General features: G+C 55.4%; 1 protein-coding gene across 1 annotated transcript; it reads left to right on the top strand.

Moving 5' to 3' along the window:
- On the top strand, window positions 1-17,256 carry ABCC2 (ATP binding cassette subfamily C member 2; the record flags this gene model as incomplete). The annotated part of the gene is made up of 32 exons (XM_084290482.1): window positions 1-42; window positions 255-428; window positions 878-1,003; window positions 2,490-2,624; window positions 3,041-3,163; window positions 3,511-3,566; window positions 3,962-4,193; window positions 4,534-4,706; window positions 5,137-5,314; window positions 5,685-5,939; window positions 6,412-6,477; window positions 6,910-7,047; window positions 7,215-7,361; window positions 7,636-7,720; window positions 7,979-8,045; window positions 8,242-8,368; window positions 8,548-8,724; window positions 8,849-9,016; window positions 9,333-9,516; window positions 11,091-11,223; window positions 11,669-11,774; window positions 12,094-12,313; window positions 12,757-12,911; window positions 13,397-13,552; window positions 13,655-13,854; window positions 14,435-14,561; window positions 14,961-15,062; window positions 15,157-15,300; window positions 15,841-15,999; window positions 16,231-16,397; window positions 16,532-16,726; window positions 17,127-17,256. 32 exons carry the CDS (start codon window positions 1-3, stop codon window positions 17,254-17,256), a joined length of 4,647 nt encoding a protein of 1,548 aa, XP_084146608.1.
- Between the last annotated feature and the right edge of the window lie 867 nt (window positions 17,257-18,123).

Below are 18,123 nucleotides of genomic sequence, written 5' to 3'. Positions count from 1 at the left end.
ATGTCGGCAGCCCTGGAGAAGTTCTGCGGCTCTGTCTTTTGGGTGAGTGGCTGCATCAGGGCCCCCATTGCCTGTCGGGGAAGGATGCTCAGTGGAAGGGAAGAGCAGTAAATTGGGAGAGCGCGTGTGGAGGACTGAGGCTGCAGTAGGATGGAAACTGTGGGTAGGAGCCTGAGAAGTTCTGGCTCTTGTGCTGTGAGTCAGGTGAGGGTGAAGCAATCCTGAGTGACCTGGCTGTCTGTCCTTGCCAACAGAATGCCTCGTACCTCACTCGCCCAGATGCTGACCTGCCGGAGTGCTTCCAGAAGACTGTGCTGGTCTGGATCCCCCTTGGCTTCCTCTGGGTTTTCACTCCATGGCAGCTCCTGCCCATGTGCAGAGGCAAAGAGAGGAAATCATCTCTGACCAAACTCTACATCTTCAAACAGGTGGAGTGGGGCTGAGGGGGACACGGAGGGCAGGCTGGAGCAGCCTGGGATGAAGGGGTGGTGAGTGGAAAGCCTCTGGGTTGGAGTAAGATGAAGAATGGACAGATGGAAAGTGTAGGAAAGAGGGAGCAATGGGCTGGGGGTACCCAAAGAGAAGCCTATGATGAGGTATATCTGGGACAGAGAGGATAATGGGGCTGGGATGTGCAGGAAGGGCTTAGGTATGTGTTGTGGCCCGTCATCCTGTGGGTTCTTGTGCTCTGAGCTTAAAACGATGGCAGTGCTCCTGTGGGATGGCCCTAGAAAGCTGTCCTGGCCAGGTATGGGTTGGAGGGGTGCAATGCTCTATGGGGCTCGGTGCTTTTCGTCCTGTTACACTGTCTCCCAGTGGTGCCCAGTGCACCCGCTGGGCTGGCCCTCCCCTCATGACCGCTGCCCTCTCCACGCAGGTGCTCACTGTGCTGCTGGTGCTGACGGCGGTGGCAGAGTTGGTGCTGGCATTTCTGGAGGACATGGGGCTGGACTCCCCGCCAGCTGTGCAGTACACAAACCCCAGCCTGTACATGGTCACCTGGGTAAGCGCTAGCTGGACGTTGTCACCAGAAAGACAGGATGTGACTGCAGGGACGAGCAGCAGAAAGCTTCCATTGCACAGGGATGGGGGGAAGCTGCCTCTGCAGGGAAACAGTTGGGGAGATGGGTAGGGAGCAGCCCTCAATATGTATGGGAAGTGCCCAAGGGAATAGGCTGAGGGTGGGTGTCTGGCTGTGTGGTGCTCCCTTCTGCTTCCTAAAAACTGGGATATGGCCACAGTGTCTGTGGCCATAGCTGAACTTTCTGCCAGAGGCTTTAGTGACCTTTCTGCTTTAAGGAAGATCCCAGGCAGGGCAGGATGGGGCGGTGAGAGCTCTGCACTAGGCATAGCTATGGGCAACGTGGCAGCCAGGCTGAGCACAGGGATACATCAGAAAGGACTTGACTGCTCCTCAGGTAAGTGATGGGGGCCAGCCCCAGAAACTGGATGCAAAACACTGGATTTTTATTTATTTTTTTTTATAACACGTCTCCAGCAGGCACAACCTCCCAAGGGGTCTGGGATCAGCTGTGCTATCTATAACCAGCCTCGTGCCCTGCAGCAGCAAGGGCCCCAGCTGCGTGTCTCAGCAGCCGGGCTGAGGGGTGAAGCTGCAGTAGGGTGAAGTGTAGGTCAAGGAGGGAGGAGTACGGGTTTCACGGGACTGATAGCACAGTATGAGCATCAGTCCATGGCATGCTGCTCTGATATCTCAGTTTCCTGCGTGTAACTGCTGAATTTTGTGGGAAGACTTGTGAAGTGCTACAGAATTCCTAGGGAGTAGAGATTTGTGATTAAAGTTTTGTGATTAAAAATCTGTGATTAAAGATGTGATTTATGAGTAACGATTTGTGAGATGTGTCCTCTAGGAAACTAAGGACATAGAGGCTGTTAGCTGTGATAGAATACGTGCAGAAGTAGCAGATCTCTCGTAGAAGTTATGAGCTGTTGTAGCAGTCTTAAAGCCATAAAACTCAGGAGCTACACTTACAAGCAGACATAACACCCCAGTTTGCTAACAATTGCTCCTTTATCATGTTGTTTGGTTTTACATGCTAAATTTATGAGAGATTTTAATCCGAGGGGACCGCCCAGAGATACTGCCCTGCCTGGGTCTTTGATCTGGCTTTAATTCTAGGCTTTGAGGCAACATTCAGGAGACAGAGTGATGTTCAATATTCACTCCTCACAGCAAATCTAAAACTCTCTTAAAAGAGAAGTAGTGCCCTGCTGTATCGTGTGCCTTCAGACCTTTTTTTTTTGTTTGTTTTTTTTCTATGAGGAGTTTGATCTTACATCTTTCTGAAATAAACCTTTGCTCTTTGCATTTAAGTCCAAAGCTCCTATAGGGCTGGCAGCGAGCTGAGTGTCTTCAGGATAGTGAATCCCAGAAGACCATGTCCTGGGACACATGCCCCAAAGGCATGTTTAAAGGGAAGACCTAGTCTTGCTGCCCTGCCTGAAGCTCAGACTGATTTTCCTTCTAGTTCCTGGTCCTGCTGATCCATGACACACGCCGGTTCTGCCTGCGCAGGGACTCGGGGATACTTTTCTGCTTCTGGATTCTGTCCCTGCTCTGTGGGATATTACGGTTCCAGTCCCTCGTCCGGAGAGCACTGCAGGTCGGGTTTGGCAGGAAGCTGGGTGCTTCCTAACAGTCTGGTTTTGTCCCCAAAGGAAGTCCCTGCAGACTTCACCCCCTAACAAGCTCTCAGTGGCATCACTGGGGTCCCAGTTGCCCTAAGTACCTTGGGGGGCTGGAAGAAGCCTGAAGATGAACTGCTCTTTAAAATCACCCACTCCCTTTGAAGAAGCATAAGCTCTCTAGGACCATTTTATCCCCTTCTGGACTTCCAGGAGGAGGTCAGGGAGAAAGAAAGAGGGGTGGTGAAGGGAAGCTGAGCCAGGGACCGGAGCAAGTTCTGCAACTGTTCTGTTGGGCCTGGCTTGTTCACTGTCCTGGGGATGCTCTGCCACTGAGGGCTTGGTGGGCTTGAGGCAAGCCCCAGGATTCACCCTGGACTCTGCACTCTTGCAGGACTCAATCTCCGATGTGCCGCGGTTTGTCCTTTTCTTCATCTCCTATGGGCTCCAGCTGCTGCTCTTCCTTCTCTCAGGCTTCTCAGACATTGCCCCAGAAGCAAAGGAAATGACAAACAAGGTATGAGGTGCAGGCAGGAGCGGGTGTGGGACTCGGGGTGGCACATCCCGGCTGGCTTTGTGCAGGGCAGGGTGGGCTGCCTCAGGCTGCAGAGATGCCTGTGTGAGGCTGGGGGATGTCAACAAGGGGCACAAGGAGATCTGGAGCCTGCAGCCTGGGGCACCTGCATGTGTCCCCAAGGAGGAGGCACTTCTGGCTGTGAGGAGGGGTTCCTGGGGCTGGAGCTGGCACTGTTTGAAACCTCTGGGGTTTCTTAAGGGTTGGGGTGCCAAGGCAATTCTTGTCAACACCATCTTCTCAGCACTCGTGATGCCTCAGTACCCACTTCTCTTTGCTTTGTACCCTAGAATCCAGAGGTGACAGCCTCCTTCCTGAGCTCCATCACCTTCGAGTGGTACAGCAGGTGAGCAGGGCCCCACGGGAGGTCTGGGCTGGTGAAATGCAGCAGTGCTTTAGGGCTGGGCCATCACAGAGAGAGACATCATTTTCAGTGCTGTCTGTGCAGCCTGAGCTCAGCCCCCTCCTGCGTTGCTGTGCACTGGTACCTGGTGCATGGGGCCCAGCTTTCAGGGAGCAGCAATCTGCCACAGCTGGGACGTGGCACAGAAGTTGCCCAGCTGCTTGGGAGCAGGAGGAGAAGCTGCAGCCATACCAGGCTGTGTGAACATGAAGCAGGGAGCTGGCATTCTTCCCTCTGTTGGGGCCAGACTGGGTGTGAAAGCTCTCAATTTGCAGCACGGACTCTCATGCTGATATAGTGCTGGAGGCTTGCTAAGGGGAGATTTCTCTGCCCCACAGGATGGTTTACAAGGGCTATCGCAAGCCCTTAGAGATTGAGGATGTCTGGGACTTGAAAGATAAAGACAAGATACAGGCTATTTATGGTGCTTTTGAGAAGAACATGAAGACTGCAGTGAGGAAGGCCCAAGCAGAACTGGAGATACGGAAACGCAAAAAAAGACAGCGGGAAAGTGACCCAGACCGTGGGAATAGTATGAGCAAGGCCCAGAGCCAAGACATCTTGGTGATGGTAAGTCCCTTCCCTCACCTGTGGGAATAATGTCAGCTCCCTGTAGCCCCAGTGCTGGGTTTTCCCCACTGTGATTCTGTGGGGCCTTTGGCAAGGATGGGGTGACCCGTGACACAGCCTTTCCAGTCCTCAGGAGATCCCCTTACTTTTGAGAGAGCAGGAAAGTCTCCATCCTCCTGCCCTACAGAAGGACAGGAACCACCCTCAGGTCTGCAGTACGAGCAGCTCCTTCATTCAGGATAACCTGGTCTAGGGGCTGTGGAGCTGTCCTGGAAGCACCCTTCCAGCTGCAAGAAGCCACACAACCCACCCAATTACTTCTGTGTCATCTTCCCTCTAGGAGGAGAAGCAGCCGAAGAAGAAGAAGAAGGGGGCCGAAGGCCCTCACAAGGATTACCCCAGGGGTTGGTTGATGAAAGCTCTTGGTAAAACCTTCTGGAAGAACCTCCTGCTCTCAGTGGGTTTCAAACTGGTGCACGATGGACTTGTGTTTGTCAGCCCCCAGCTGCTGAAGTGAGTCACTCCTCTCTCCCTGTCCATGCACTCTCCTGACCTCGCACCCAGCCCCACCACATTCCTCTGTGCACAGCTCCAACCCCACCACCACAACACACACACCTCTCCCAGTCCCACACCCTGGTGACTTTCTGTGCCCTCAACAAAGATAAGAGAAGGTCTTGGGTTACAGTTTAATGAAGAACCAAGCAGTTTAATGAAGAACTGAGCTGGCTGCCAGCTGCTGAGGATGAGGTCTTGCTCCCGATATCTTTCAAAATAGTCTCCCTAAGGCGGGGGGCCCAGCTTGCTGTGTGTCCAGCCAGCTGTGTGGGGCAGGGTCTCTGTCACTACCCTTGTGAGGCTGCTCTCTCTCTGTTGGTCTGGAGCATCCTGCCTGGGGCTGTCTCAGGAAGGTGGGTGTCTCATGGCCCTCTCTGCCCTCCAGGCTGCTGATCGCCTTTGTGTCGGATGAGGAGGCGTTTGCCTGGCAAGGCTACCTGTATTCCATCCTGCTCTTCCTAACGGCACTGATCCAGTCCCTCTGCCTGCAGCAGTACTTCCACTTGTGCTTCCATCTAGGCACAAACGTGCGTGCCAGTCTCATCGCTGCCATCTACAAGAAGGTTGGTATGGTCCCATCACCACCCAGTTAGCTTTCTCCCAGCTGGGCTGGGGAATCTGGCATCTGTTGCCTGCCCAAACAACTTGGGGTAAACTGCTTTGATGGCTACCAGGGACCAAGGAGAGGTTTCTCTTCAGAGCAGTGCAACACCTAGGGCAGCTGCCCCTGGTATTCCTGTCCTTGGATGTGTTGCTTTGCTCCCAGCGTGTCGCTGGCTCCCCGTGTGCAGGCTGTGATGAGAGCACCCCTGACCAGCAGAGAAGCACCAGAAGCAGTTTCAGCCTGGCCTGCTAGTGCCCTGCTTTGTGTCATTCTGCTGGCTGCCAAGCTGCTCCCAGAGCCCCGCAGTGACTGTTTTTTAATCTTTCCAGGCACTCACCATGTCCAGCGCCACCCGCAAGGAGTCCACGGTGGGAGAGACTGTGAATCTGATGTCTGCTGATGCCCAGAGGTTCATGGACATGGCCAACTTCATCCACCAGCTGTGGTCATCCCCCCTGCAAATTATCCTGTCCATCGTCTTCCTCTGGGGAGAGCTGGGCCCCTCTGTCCTGGCTGGCATTGCAGTCATGGTGCTGCTTATCCCCATCAATGGGTTCCTGGTTGCTAAGGCCAAAGCCATTCAGGTCAGTGGTGGGGGCAATATTCTCCCTGTCCTCCCACTCCAGAGGCCTTCTCTCGTTCTCCCTACTAATTTTCCACAATTCCCTTGCCTGCCTTGTTATGCTGCAGATCTTTCCCAGGCTAGGAAGTTTGACTTGGGCTGGGGGGACTGTAGCTTAAACCAGGGGGAGATGAGTACCTGAGATAAGCAGGAGGCAGGTGAGATCAATCTGAACTTGAACAGGTCTGAGTGCAGCCTTGAGGACTGAAAGCAAGATATTACCAACCATAACATAAAGCTCTAGATTCTGCATCATAACAGGGTGTTTTTTTTACCAGAATGTCCAGAGCCCCAGGGAGCCAACATCCAGCTTCATGGCTTCTCTGGGGCCTGGAGCCCCCCCTTCTGTTCCCTGGGGCAGCACAGGTGTATTTCCAAGGGTGAGCTCTGCCTGGCTTAGATGCTGACACAACCCGTGGCTCTTCTCTTTGTAGGTGAGGAACATGAAGAACAAAGATGAGCGCATGAAAATAATGAGTGAAGTCCTCAATGGAATCAAGGTGAGCAGTAGAGCTGCACCCCTCTCCTTGGTGCACTGTACCAGAGGCAGTGCACCCCAATAACCCTACAGCATCAGAGTTACTGTCTGGCCTGGGGTCTCTGGGGTGGCCAAGTCTCAGTCTCTAAATTTTCTTGTGAAAGGCTGGCTGGGGAGAAGCCCTGGGTACCTGAAACAAGACTTTCATTACAGAAAGGGTGTCCCAGGGATTTCCTGGACAGCCACAGTGGTGAGCGTGCTGCTGTGGTGGCAGAGGCTCACAGTGACCTGTGAACCAAGGATGGGGAATGGGAATGCTGTGGGAAAGTGCTCTGAGCCGGGGGAATGTGGTGGGCAAGCAGGCTTCTGAGCAAGGTGCTGGCTGCCAGTGAGCTGGGTGTGAGGGTGGGCATTCCCATGAGGTCAACACCTGCTCACCCTGGTTGCCCCACAGATTCTGAAGCTTTTTGCCTGGGAGCCCTCCTTTGAGAAGCGAATCAACGAGATCCGGGCGCGTGAGCTGAAGGACCTGCTGAACTTCACCTACCTGCAGTCGATCTCTATCTTCGTGTTCACATGTGCCCCCTTCCTGGTGAGTGCCGAAGGGCCTGGGGAGAGCTGCACCACCCTGGGAGCTGGGCCTGGGCTGTGTTCGAGGGGGTGGGAGAGATGGGGAACCTCGGCTAAAGTGCAGTGAGGGGGAGCAAAGGGGCACCCAACCACACTGATGGTGGCTTTCTCTGCTGCTACCTGTCCCAGGTGTCCTTGGCGAGCTTTGCTGTCTACGTACTGGTGGATCAGAATAACGTCCTGGATGCACAGAAGGCCTTTACTGCCATCTCCCTTTTCAATGTGCTGCGCTTCCCCATGTCCATGCTGCCCTTGGTCCTCTCTTCCCTGGTGCAGGTCAGTGCCCATGCAGTGCAGGAGGGTCTCGTGGTACCTCTATCCAAACCAGCACATGGGGCTTGGATGTGTGATGGACCTGGGCCCTGGACACCCAGGGATATGTGCACAGGATTCTGCTGGCAATAGGGTGGGAAAAGACTCGTGTGTGACACAGGCTTGGGGCTGAGAGGTGGGGGCTGCTGCTTGGGTGAGCGCTGTGTGTATGTGGTGCTCTGCTTACGGGGCTCCTGGCAGCCTACCAAGCCATGCCATCCTCCTTCTGCCGTGACAGACCAACGTCTCAACGGCGAGGCTGGAGCGGTACCTGGGCGGAGAAGAGATGGACACCTCAGCTATTCATCACGACCCCATTTCAGGTAGGCAAATCTCCGTGTTAGTCCCTGTGGGTCATGGGCTGGCCCAACCCTGCCCACTGAGCAGTGGGGCCGTGGGGCAGTAGGGGCTGAGCTAGTTTGGAGATGGAGCTAGGGAGGTGGGAACTAGACGGAACCAGGTGAAGGGCTGTGCAGAAGGGTTTGGGGGCTGTGCAGGCTGGGTTTGGGGACGTGTGGGTTGGGATCAGGGACAAGGCAGTCCAGGGCTTCCTCAGCCCTGAGGTGTCTTTGTGTTGGCAGGCAGCGCTGTGCGTTTCTCGGACGCCACGTTTTCCTGGGAGCAGGATGGGAATGCTACGATAAGAGAGTAAGTGCTCTGTGTCATGTGGGGCCAGAGGGGTGGGGAGAGGGTCTTTCTCCTTGGAAAATGTTAGCTGGGGGCAGCAGTCACCTCTTCACAATGCTGCTAGAGGTGCACCCCTCAGAGGTGCTCCTCTGCTCTGTGTTGGTCCTGTGCTGGGGTGACCTGGTAGTGCTGCTTACTCCACACTCTTGTCTTGCAGTGTCACTCTGGACATCAAACCTGGGAGTCTGGTGGCTGTGGTGGGCGCTGTGGGCTCGGGCAAGTCTTCCCTGGTGTCAGCCATGCTGGGGGAGATGGAGAATATCAAGGGACACATCAATATCCAGGTGAGAGGGCTGCGGGGCTCGCAGGGGGCAGCAAGGCAGGCACTGGGTTACCGTGCAGCCTCCCAGGTCAGGGACGAGACTGGTACCAGAGGGGCTCCAGGACAAGGACCAGCTGTGGGAGGGGGCTGTGTTCAGGCTGGTGCCCTGGTGATGAACCTCTTCTTGTGTCTCTCTGCCAGGGCTCCCTGGCCTACGTCCCCCAGCAGGCCTGGATCCAGAATGCCACGCTGAAAGACAACATCCTTTTTGGGTCGGAGCTGGATGAAGCTAGGTATCAGCAGGTCATCAAGGCCTGTGCCCTCCTCCCAGACCTGGAGCTGCTGCCCGCAGGGGACCAGACAGAGATTGGAGAGAAGGTACCAGCCCTGGGCACTGTGTGGAGAGGTGGGGGTGAACAACTGTGGGGCAAACACATGCAGCAGGAGAAAGAGCCATTGCCCTGTGCCTGCCCAGGGCTCACAGAGGTCCCTTCCCTTTCAGGGCATTAACCTGAGTGGGGGCCAGAAACAGAGGGTCAGCCTGGCCCGGGCAGTGTACAGCAATGCCGACATCTATGTCCTGGATGACCCCCTCTCTGCCGTGGATGCACATGTGGGCAAATACCTTTTCGAGAACGTGCTGGGGCCAAAAGGACTGCTGCAGAAAAAGGTGAGCACTCGTGTCCTTCTTCCTGGGACTAGGACAGGTAGAAATGACCCTGGCACTGTGTTGGCTGTCCAGGAAAGGCTGGGGTTGCTTGCTTGGGACAGAGAAGGGATCCCCCAGCTTTCCAGTAGGTGGGAGAATCCTTGTGGATCCCCAGAGGGGTGTGGAGAAGCGAGGGGTGCCCTGTGTCCTCACGGGCAGGTAGTGATCAATGGAGAGGTCCCCAACTAGAGGACAGAGAGCCTGCAGGATGCAGGCTGGGGGGCAGGGGGTGTTCTGATGCTCACTACCCTCCAACTGCAGTGCCGCTTTATTGCAGACACGGATCTTGGTGACACACGGTATCAGTTTCCTGCCCCAGGTTGATAACATCGTGGTGCTGGTGGCAGGAGCAGTGTCTGAACACGGCTCCTACAGCACCCTGCTTGCAAAAAGGGGGGCCTTTGCCCAGTTCCTGAACTCCTACGGCAACCAGGAGGAGGCTGCAGAGCAAAATACCACAGGTACTGGAAACTCTACTGGGCAGGTGAAGGGGCTGTGTGTGTGTCTTGAGACTGTGAAAGCCCCATGACCCTGTTCATTACTCTGGCCTGACTCTGTCCAGTCCAGGCCCCAGCTGTGGCTGCTGTGTGTCCTTCCCAGCTGCCCACAACCAGCAGCTCAAGGGCTTTCTGCCAAAGATTTGCGTCCAGGTATTACTGTGAACAGCCACCAACGGATGTCTAACGCTTTACTGCCTTTTCAGGTCTTTTATGTGTATGGCTCCCATAGTCTTATGAGGCAACAAGCTATGCACTTTAACAATGCTGGGGTGAGAAAGATCCTTTAGTTTCTTTTGAGCGTGGTGTTGGATAATATTTCATCTTTGTCAGCTCCCCCAGTCCTACGGAAAGGAATGACACCAGGTCAGGTAGATGCTTGCCCTGCCCAGGCTCAGCCCTGGGTAAACACTGATAATGCAGTTGTCCAGCTGAAGCCTGGCTATTCCCATTTTGTCCCCACAGGATCCATCTCTCAGCTCAGAGAAGTGCTCCTAAACTGGAGTGATGTGGCCTACTGGGTCCCGCACCTCCTAAACTAGCACAAATCTCTGAGGCAGAAGGCAGCACCAGGAACTGCCTCTGTGCAGGCCTTTAGCCCTGCTTTCCCTGCCAGCTCTCCCCCCACAGCGGATTTCTTCCTCCCCCTGCTGTGGTGGGCTTGCAGCAGGGTTGGAAGAGGAGTGATGTGTGGCTGGAGGATGCAGCCTGAGCCTGGAACAGGGGGTGGAGATGAGTGTATGCTCTGGTGCATGGGATCTTCTCCTCAGTGCCTGACCCACAGAATCACAGAATTTTCTAGGTTGGAAGAGACCTCAAGGTCATCGAGTCCAACCTCCAACCTAACGCTAACAGCCCTCCACTAAACCATATCCCTAAGCTCTACATCTAAACGTCTTTTGAAGACTTCCAGGGATGGTGACTCCACCACTTCCCTGGGCAGCCTGTTCCAATGCCTCACGACCCTTTCAGTGAAGAAGTTCTTCCTAACATCTAACCTAAAACTCCCCTGGCTCAACTTAAGCCCATTCCCCCTCGTCCTGTCACCAGGCACGTGGGAGAACAGGCCAACCCCCACCTCGCTACAGCCTCCCTTGAGGTACCTAAAAAGAGCGATAAGGTCACCCCTGAGCCTCCTCTTCTCCAGGCTGAACAAGCCCAGCTCCCTCAGCCGCTCCTCGTAGGACTTGTTCTCCAGGCCCCTCACCAGCTTCGTCGCCCTTCTCTGCACCCGCTCAAGCACCTCGATGTCCTTCTTGTAGCGAGGGGCCCAAAACTGAACACAGTACTCGAGGTGCGGCCTCACCAGAGCTGAGTACAGGGGGACGATCACCTCCCTAGCCCTGCTGGTCACACTGTTCCTGATACAAGCCAGGATGCCGTTGGCCTTCTTGGCTACCTGAGCACACTGCTGGCTCATATTCAGCCGACTATCCACCATCACTCCCAGGTCCTTCTCTGCCTGGCAGCTCTCCAACCATTCCTCTCCCAGTCTGTAGCTCTGCTGACCCTGCCTTTCTTCACCCCTGTGTCTGTAGCTGTTGCTTTAGAGGAGGCTGAAGAGCAGAGAGATGAAACTCTTGAGCCTTGTGTGGAGGAGGGTCCCGATGATGTGGTGTCTGCGACGCTGAAGCGAGAGGCCAGTGTCCATCGGAGAGAGTTCGTTCGCAGGTGGGGACTCAGCCAGAGCTCTCAGCGCTCTCCCCTGGCTCCTGCATTGCTCTTTAGGAGACCAAAGGGGCTGTGGGCTTCACTGGGGGGATTCCTGCAGAGAAGGGACTGGGAGCCTTCCTGTCAGCTTCTGCCACCAGCAGCTAGGCTGGGTAAAGAGCATCTGATCTTGCCTTTACTTGCATCATTGTGCCACAGCCTCACCCTGTGGTCTTCTCTGAAACTCCTTCTGCTGGGCTGGTTCTGCTTTTGGGGCCAAGGGCTCTGATTTCACGGCTGCAAATGCCTAGGGCTTCCACAAAGCTCATTCAAAGCTGTGCACGTCAGGACTTTTATCCCAGGGGGTTCCAAGGCTGGTGTCCCAGCGCAGCCCAGGGGTGGACCCCCAGGGGAGTAGGAGCCATGCAGCACCCTGTGGCTAACGGTGCCCATCACCTCCCTGCAGCCTCAGTACAAAGAGCACCAGTTCCTGGAAGAAGTCCCAGGAGGAGCCCCCTAAGAAAGTGAAGGGCCAGCAGCTGATCGAGAAGGAAGCTGTGGAAACTGGCAAGGTGAGGAGGATGGCAAGGGGGTAGGAGGGACAGCATAATGCCCTGGCTCAGTCCTGCAAGACCTTGGCTGTGGCCCAGAGAAGCCAGCTCCAGCTTTCTGTGGCCTCATTGCAGCCAAGTGGCACAGAAGGGGACAGTGCTGCCTGGAGCTGGTGGCCAAGGTGGCCCTGGCTGGGGGACAGGCTGCTAGTGCAGGGTGGTGGGGAAGGAGGAGGTGTGTGAGCAGCACCATGGGCGGTGGGGAAGGAGAACAGAGGCTGTGTTGGCTGTTCCTGGCTGGTGTTTGCTACGCAGTAGTGATGTCTGAACTGGTCCACAGGTGAAATTCTCCATGTACCTGCGGTACCTGCGTGCTGTTGGCTGGGGTTATTCGTTCTGGGTTGCCATGGGCTATGTTGCACAGTACGTGGCCTATGTGGGGACCAACCTGTGGCTCAGTGCCTGGACTGACGATGCGGAGCGCTACCAGAACCAGACCTACCCCGTGCAGCAGCGAGACCTGAGGATCGGGGTCTTCGGGGCACTGGGGGTGTCTCAAGGTGAGTGTGGGGACACAGGATCTGCTCATCTCAGTGATGTGGCCCAGCAGGGATAAGGCCTGTAAGTCTGCAGCCAGCAGTGTCCAGCTGCCTGCTGCAGCCTTCCCTCCTGCTCCTGCCTGGACTGGGTACAGCTACGAAGAAGTCAGAGCAAACTGACCCAAGAAAACTGTGTTGCCCTCTTATATTGAGGATCGCAGTCCTTAACCAGTTTGGAGATGTTGCCAGTGCCCACAGCCTTCCCAAAGGGTTAATGTTCTCCCCCTGTGGTGGGACACAGTTACTGGGGCTTCCCAAGATGAGGTGCAGGATTGGCACAGAGGGTCACTGCAGAGCATCTTGATGCCTCCTCACTTCTTGGTGTGTCCCATGAGCCAGAGGGACTGACATGGGGCCAGCGTCACACGCAAGCCGGTGCTGACCACCCCGTGCTCTCCTTACAGCTATCTTCCTGCTCTTTGCAACTATGCTGTCTGCTCACGGCGCCGTGCGGGCCTCCCGCATTATGCATCAGCGACTGCTCAGCAACATCCTGCGTGTGCCCATGAGCTTTTTTGACACGACCCCCACTGGCCGCATTGTGAATAGGTTTGCCAAGGTAAGAGAACAATCCCCAGAAGGTGTTTGTTCTGGCCGGTCTGGAGAGCATTGGGTGGTGGCACATCCCTGTTGAAGTTCAGCACTGCACAAATGTGCCCAGATCAGGGCCTGGAAGGGAGTAGAAGGGTATGGTGGATGCACGGCTGCCTATGAGGTAAACCACCTCCTGGGCTATATTTAATAGCAGGAGAGTGGACAGCGGATCCCAATAAATTATTTTCTCTTCTGCTCGGTGCAAGGGAGGCCACGGCTGGATATTATGTCCTGTTTTGGGGTCAAAACAGGACACCCAGCTAGAAGAGGGATGATAGCCAGCTGGAGACCTGGGTACACCTACGTGGACCTGGAGCCAGCCCTGTTGCTTTTTGTTTCTGATGAACAAATACGTGTGTTCCTCATGAACTGTATATGTGTGAAGTCTTTGGGTTCCTTCCTCTCTCTGGGGTCACTGACTGCTTCTCCCTGCTTCTTTTTACACTCTAGGACATCTTCACAGTAGATGAGACCATTCCCATGTCCTTCCGCAGCTGGCTCTCCTGTTTCATGGCTATCATTAGCACATTGCTCATGATCTCCTTGGCCACCCCATTCTTCACTATCATTGTCGTTCCCTTGGGCATCTTCTACTATTTTGTGCTGGTGAGTAACTGGGGCCTGAGAGAAGCTTCTGCCCTGCTTGGAGCAGTAACCTTGTCGCTGCCAGGGTTTGTGTGGATAACTGAGCTGTGTCCCTCATTTCAGCGCTTCTACATCTCCACGTCACGCCAGCTGCGGCGTCTGGACTCTGTCACCAGGTCTCCCATCTACTCCCACTTTGGTGAGACAGTGTCAGGCCTTTCTGTCATCCGGGCCTATGGACACCAGGAGCGGTTCCTAAAGCAGAATGAGAGCACAATGGACATCAATCAGAAAAGTGTGTACTCCTGGATTGTCTCAAATAGGTGAGTTTGCTCCTTCTGCCACAGCACTCTGCATCCAGGGGCCTCAGGTCCTGAGATAGGTTCCTGGGATGCTGAAGTCCTCCCTCTTTATCTCAGGACATGCTCTGAGAGTCTGCACTGGGGGAGCTTGGGATAGGGTCACTGTATCTGGGAAGGACACCTTTTAGGGTGACTGTGAAATGTAGAGTATGGTCCCTATAAAGTATCAAGAGCCTGAACAGGTTGGTCTGTGCTGTTGAGGACTGCAATGCTCTTGCTGGGTTCTGGGAAGAGGCTGGTGCTTCAGGCCTTGTGGGAATGTGATGGGGGCACTGCCTGCTGCTGGTATGTGTCTGGGAGGATGTTCTGGGTGTGTGAGGTTTGTGTAGCTGGGGTTCCTCTGATATGGCATTACCAACACTGGAAGTTACATGTGAGACACAGGGACTGCCAGATGTGGTGGAAGAGCTTGCAGAATTAGCCACAAACAACATGCTGTGTAGGGGCAGGTACCACACATATGGTGCTGAGCTCAGGGCTGCTGGTGGGATGCTGGTCTCACCGGTGGGCCCCATGCTGGGGCCGTGTTCTCCCTGTGCAGGTGGCTGGCCATTCGTCTGGAGTTCGTTGGGAGCCTGGTGGTCTTCTTCTCTGCACTTCTAGCTGTGATTTCAAAGGGCACTTTGGATGGGGGCATTGTGGGTCTCTCTATCTCCTCCGCCCTCAATGTGAGTCAATGAAGGCTTTTTCTGTTCCATTTCTGGGAGCAGCACCCTGATGGCTCTGGGCTGGCTGCATCCAGCTCTGACATGTGGGGAGGGGATTAGCTGGGGTCTCCCTGCTGAGGAGGGCAATCCCTGGGAACCAGTTTGAAGCCAGGAGAACACACATCCCAGTGTGAGGGATATGCTAGCTGCTGTGGTCAGGAGCACATTCTCTGTGGATCAGAGACACTGCAGCAAAGCTTTTGAAGGGCTGGGGAAAGGGGGCTGTGGCTGGTGAGAGAAAAGTTACGGGCTGCCAGGGATGCTTGTGCCCAGGCTGTGTCTGTGAGCTCTCAGCTGTTGGTGGGAGGTGGTTGTTCTTGAGTACTGCTAAGCTCTGTGTCATCTGGCGCTGCCATGCAGGTGACCCAGACACTGAACTGGCTGGTGCGGATGTCTTCAGAGCTGGAGACGAACATTGTGGCTGTGGAACGGGTACATGAGTACACGAAGGTGAAGAGAGAGGTGAGGAGACCAGGGTGTGGGCAAACACCGGCTACACAGCTCGGTGCAAGCCAGGACTGCAGGGTGCAGCCCCCTAACACTCCTGTGCCCCCAGGCTGCGTGGGTGACAGAAAAACGTCCTCCCCAAGGCTGGCCCAGCAAGGGCGAGATCCAGTTCATTGACTACAAAGTTCGTTACCGACCTGAACTGGAGCTGGTTCTTCAAGGGATCACCTGCAATATTGGGAGTACCGAGAAGGTGAGGACCTCTCTGCCTGCAGTGCACCCTTTCTTTCCCTAGTGATGCTGTTGGTTCTGCTCTCTTTGTTCCAGTCTGTGGACTGGGGAGGGATGGTGATGTGGATGTGGCTCCTGGGGACTCCAGAGCTGCAGGGAAGGGACCAGAGGAGATAGTCTGGGAGGTGGTGGTTGCAGATGCTTACTGGGTGTGCTGACACTCTGTGGCTTCAGCCTGCATAAGCCCCACTGCTGGGGGAGCAAGGTTCATGGCTGCAGCCAACGCAGGCCCTCTGGCAGTCCGTGGTGCAGACAAGCCAGCAAAGCTGCCTGTGGGGATGGCACAAAGGACCAAGATGTGGGGAGACAGACCCTGTCCTAACTGGATGTGGGGCTGGAGGGCTGCACGGTAGAGCCAGCTCCACACACCTTCCCATAGGAGTGGAGGGGGAAGGGGGAATGTGCTGTGGAGCAGGGGCAAGGAGGCCCACCACACCAAGAGAAGAGCACCTGCCCTGTTTTCCTCAACCCTGCCAGCGGGTCTAAATATTTGCTTCCACAGGTTGGGGTTGTGGGCCGCACTGGGGCTGGCAAGTCCTCCCTCACCAACTGCCTCTTCCGGGTGCTGGAGGCTGCGGGAGGGAAGATCGTCATCGACGGGGTGGATATCGCGACGATCGGGCTCCACGACCTGCGCCAGAACCTCACAATCATCCCCCAGGTGAGCTGCATCCCACTGCTGCGAGGCCTCCCCAGGCTCTGTGCCCTGGGCAGCCCATCCCTGGGTGCTGCAGAGAGCCCAGGACCTGTGGGCATCCCCTCGCCTCCACCCCTGCCAGGAGCAGGCAGCAGGGCGAGCAGCCTGTGGCCAACTTGGGGTGGGCAGTCCTGGAGCCATCACCTCTGCTGAAGGGCCATGGCAGACGTGAACACGCTGTGCTGTCCCTGGCAGGACCCCGTGCTCTTTACCGGCACCCTGCGGATGAACTTGGACCCCTTTGACCAGTACACTGATGAAGAAGTCTGGAAGGCCCTCGAGCTGGCTCACCTGAAGAAATACGTGCAAGACCTTCCCGAGAGGCTGCAACACCTTGTGAGCGAGGGAGGGGAGAACCTGAGGTGAGCAGAGGAGCTGAGGCATGTCCCGGCTGGTGGTGGGGTCAGGGTGGCGTGTGCGAGTGGGCTCGCAGATGCCCTGCTGGTCCTGAGCACCACCTGTTTGCCTGGTAACTCACATTCCCCACCTCATCCAGCGTTGGGCAGAGGCAGCTCGTGTGCCTGGCCCGGGCCCTTCTCCGCAAAGCCAAGATCCTCATCCTGGACGAGGCAACGGCAGCTGTAGACCTGGAGACGGATCACTTAATCCAGACAACGATCCGGAGTGCGTTTGCTGACTGCACTGTCCTTACCATCGCCCACCGCCTCCACACCATCATGGACAGCAACAGGTAGCATGGGATACGGGGACTGGGGCTCCTAGGAAGGGGAGGGAGATGCCAGTGACAGACACAAGGTTGTAGTTAGAGAAGATGGGGTGGTTGCAATGACCAGGACAGCAATATACAGAGCTTCCAGGAAAGAAGGACAGAGAATGGGAAAGAGGGCCATGCATTAGTGGGGAGTAACATTTTTGGGACCCTTTACAGCAACAGGTCGTAGTGGGGTTGTTGACACCATATGCATTTCATCCCCTAGCACAGGGTTGAGAGTCCTCACCTCTGTCCTGAAAGGTGAACCACCTACTGGGGTTGTAAGAGGAATGTGTGCTGGTGGGGTTCTAGTTCTGGTGCCAGCAGCACCGTTGGCTCGGATTGTGGGAGCTCAGGTGTTCTTGTTCCCTGCTGCCAGGGTGATGGTGATGAACGCAGGGAGGATTGTGGAATACGACAGCCCTGAGGAGCTCCTTCAGAAGCAGGGCGTCTTCTCTGCGATGGCAAAGGATGCTGGCATCACGAACACTGAAACCACCACGCTGTAGGTGGAGCGGATGTAAGTGGAGTGGAGCAGCGTGCCGGTGAGCAGCTCCCTCCTGCTTGGACTCACCAACCTGGCACCTGGATCTCCCTGCAGCTGGACTGCCTGGGAATTTGTGTTTCTGCAGCTGAGAAGTGAAAGGGAGAGAGTGGCTTCTCTGGCTGTCAGGGACAGAAGATACGGACTTGAGCTGTGACCCTTGCTGCCACACTCTGCCTGCTGTGCACAAGGGTCTGGAGCTGTGTAACTTACTGCAGTAGAGAGGGGAAAGTTACATCAGGCAGGGAGACCACAGCCCCTTATGGGTCTTAGTTTTTGTGTTCATTGTACCAAGGGAACCTAGCTAAGAGATGCTGTAGCATTGTGGAATGAAATTTACAGTTTAATCTAAGAGTGGATGTTATAATTTATTTACTTCTTGTAACCATTTCATCTTCCAACTAAAAGTCTGATGTTAAGGTATGCTAAATGAGCCTCGGTTTAGCTTAAAGCTTGGCAAGTGTGTGGGGGAAGCTGGTACGCTGATGTAATGCAGACACAGATTGTGGGAAGTCCAAATCAAGTGGCACAGGTACAGCAGAGCAAACAGCAGGAGGGATGCAAGCCTCTCAGCCCTACCTGAGTCATGTAGCAGCACAGCAGGGGAAGAGGTAAGTGCAATCCCTTCATCTTCACAATGATCTCTGCTGTGAGGGTTTACTAGTGCCTGAGCTGCAGCTGGCACAAAACACCAAAGCAGAAGCATGCTGTGCCCTACTGAGAGGGAAATGGCCCTGCAAGATGCACACCAGGTCTGTGAGCTCTGCTCCCACCCCACTCGCACAGCCACGCATACACCAAGCGCTCCTCTCATCTCTCCTGACACTTGCAC

This window comes from Netta rufina, assembly GCF_964035555.1.
Source record: "Netta rufina genome assembly, chromosome: 7".
Taxonomy (NCBI): Eukaryota; Metazoa; Chordata; class Aves; order Anseriformes; family Anatidae; genus Netta; species Netta rufina.
This window is presented reverse-complemented; position numbering and strand designations above follow the sequence as displayed.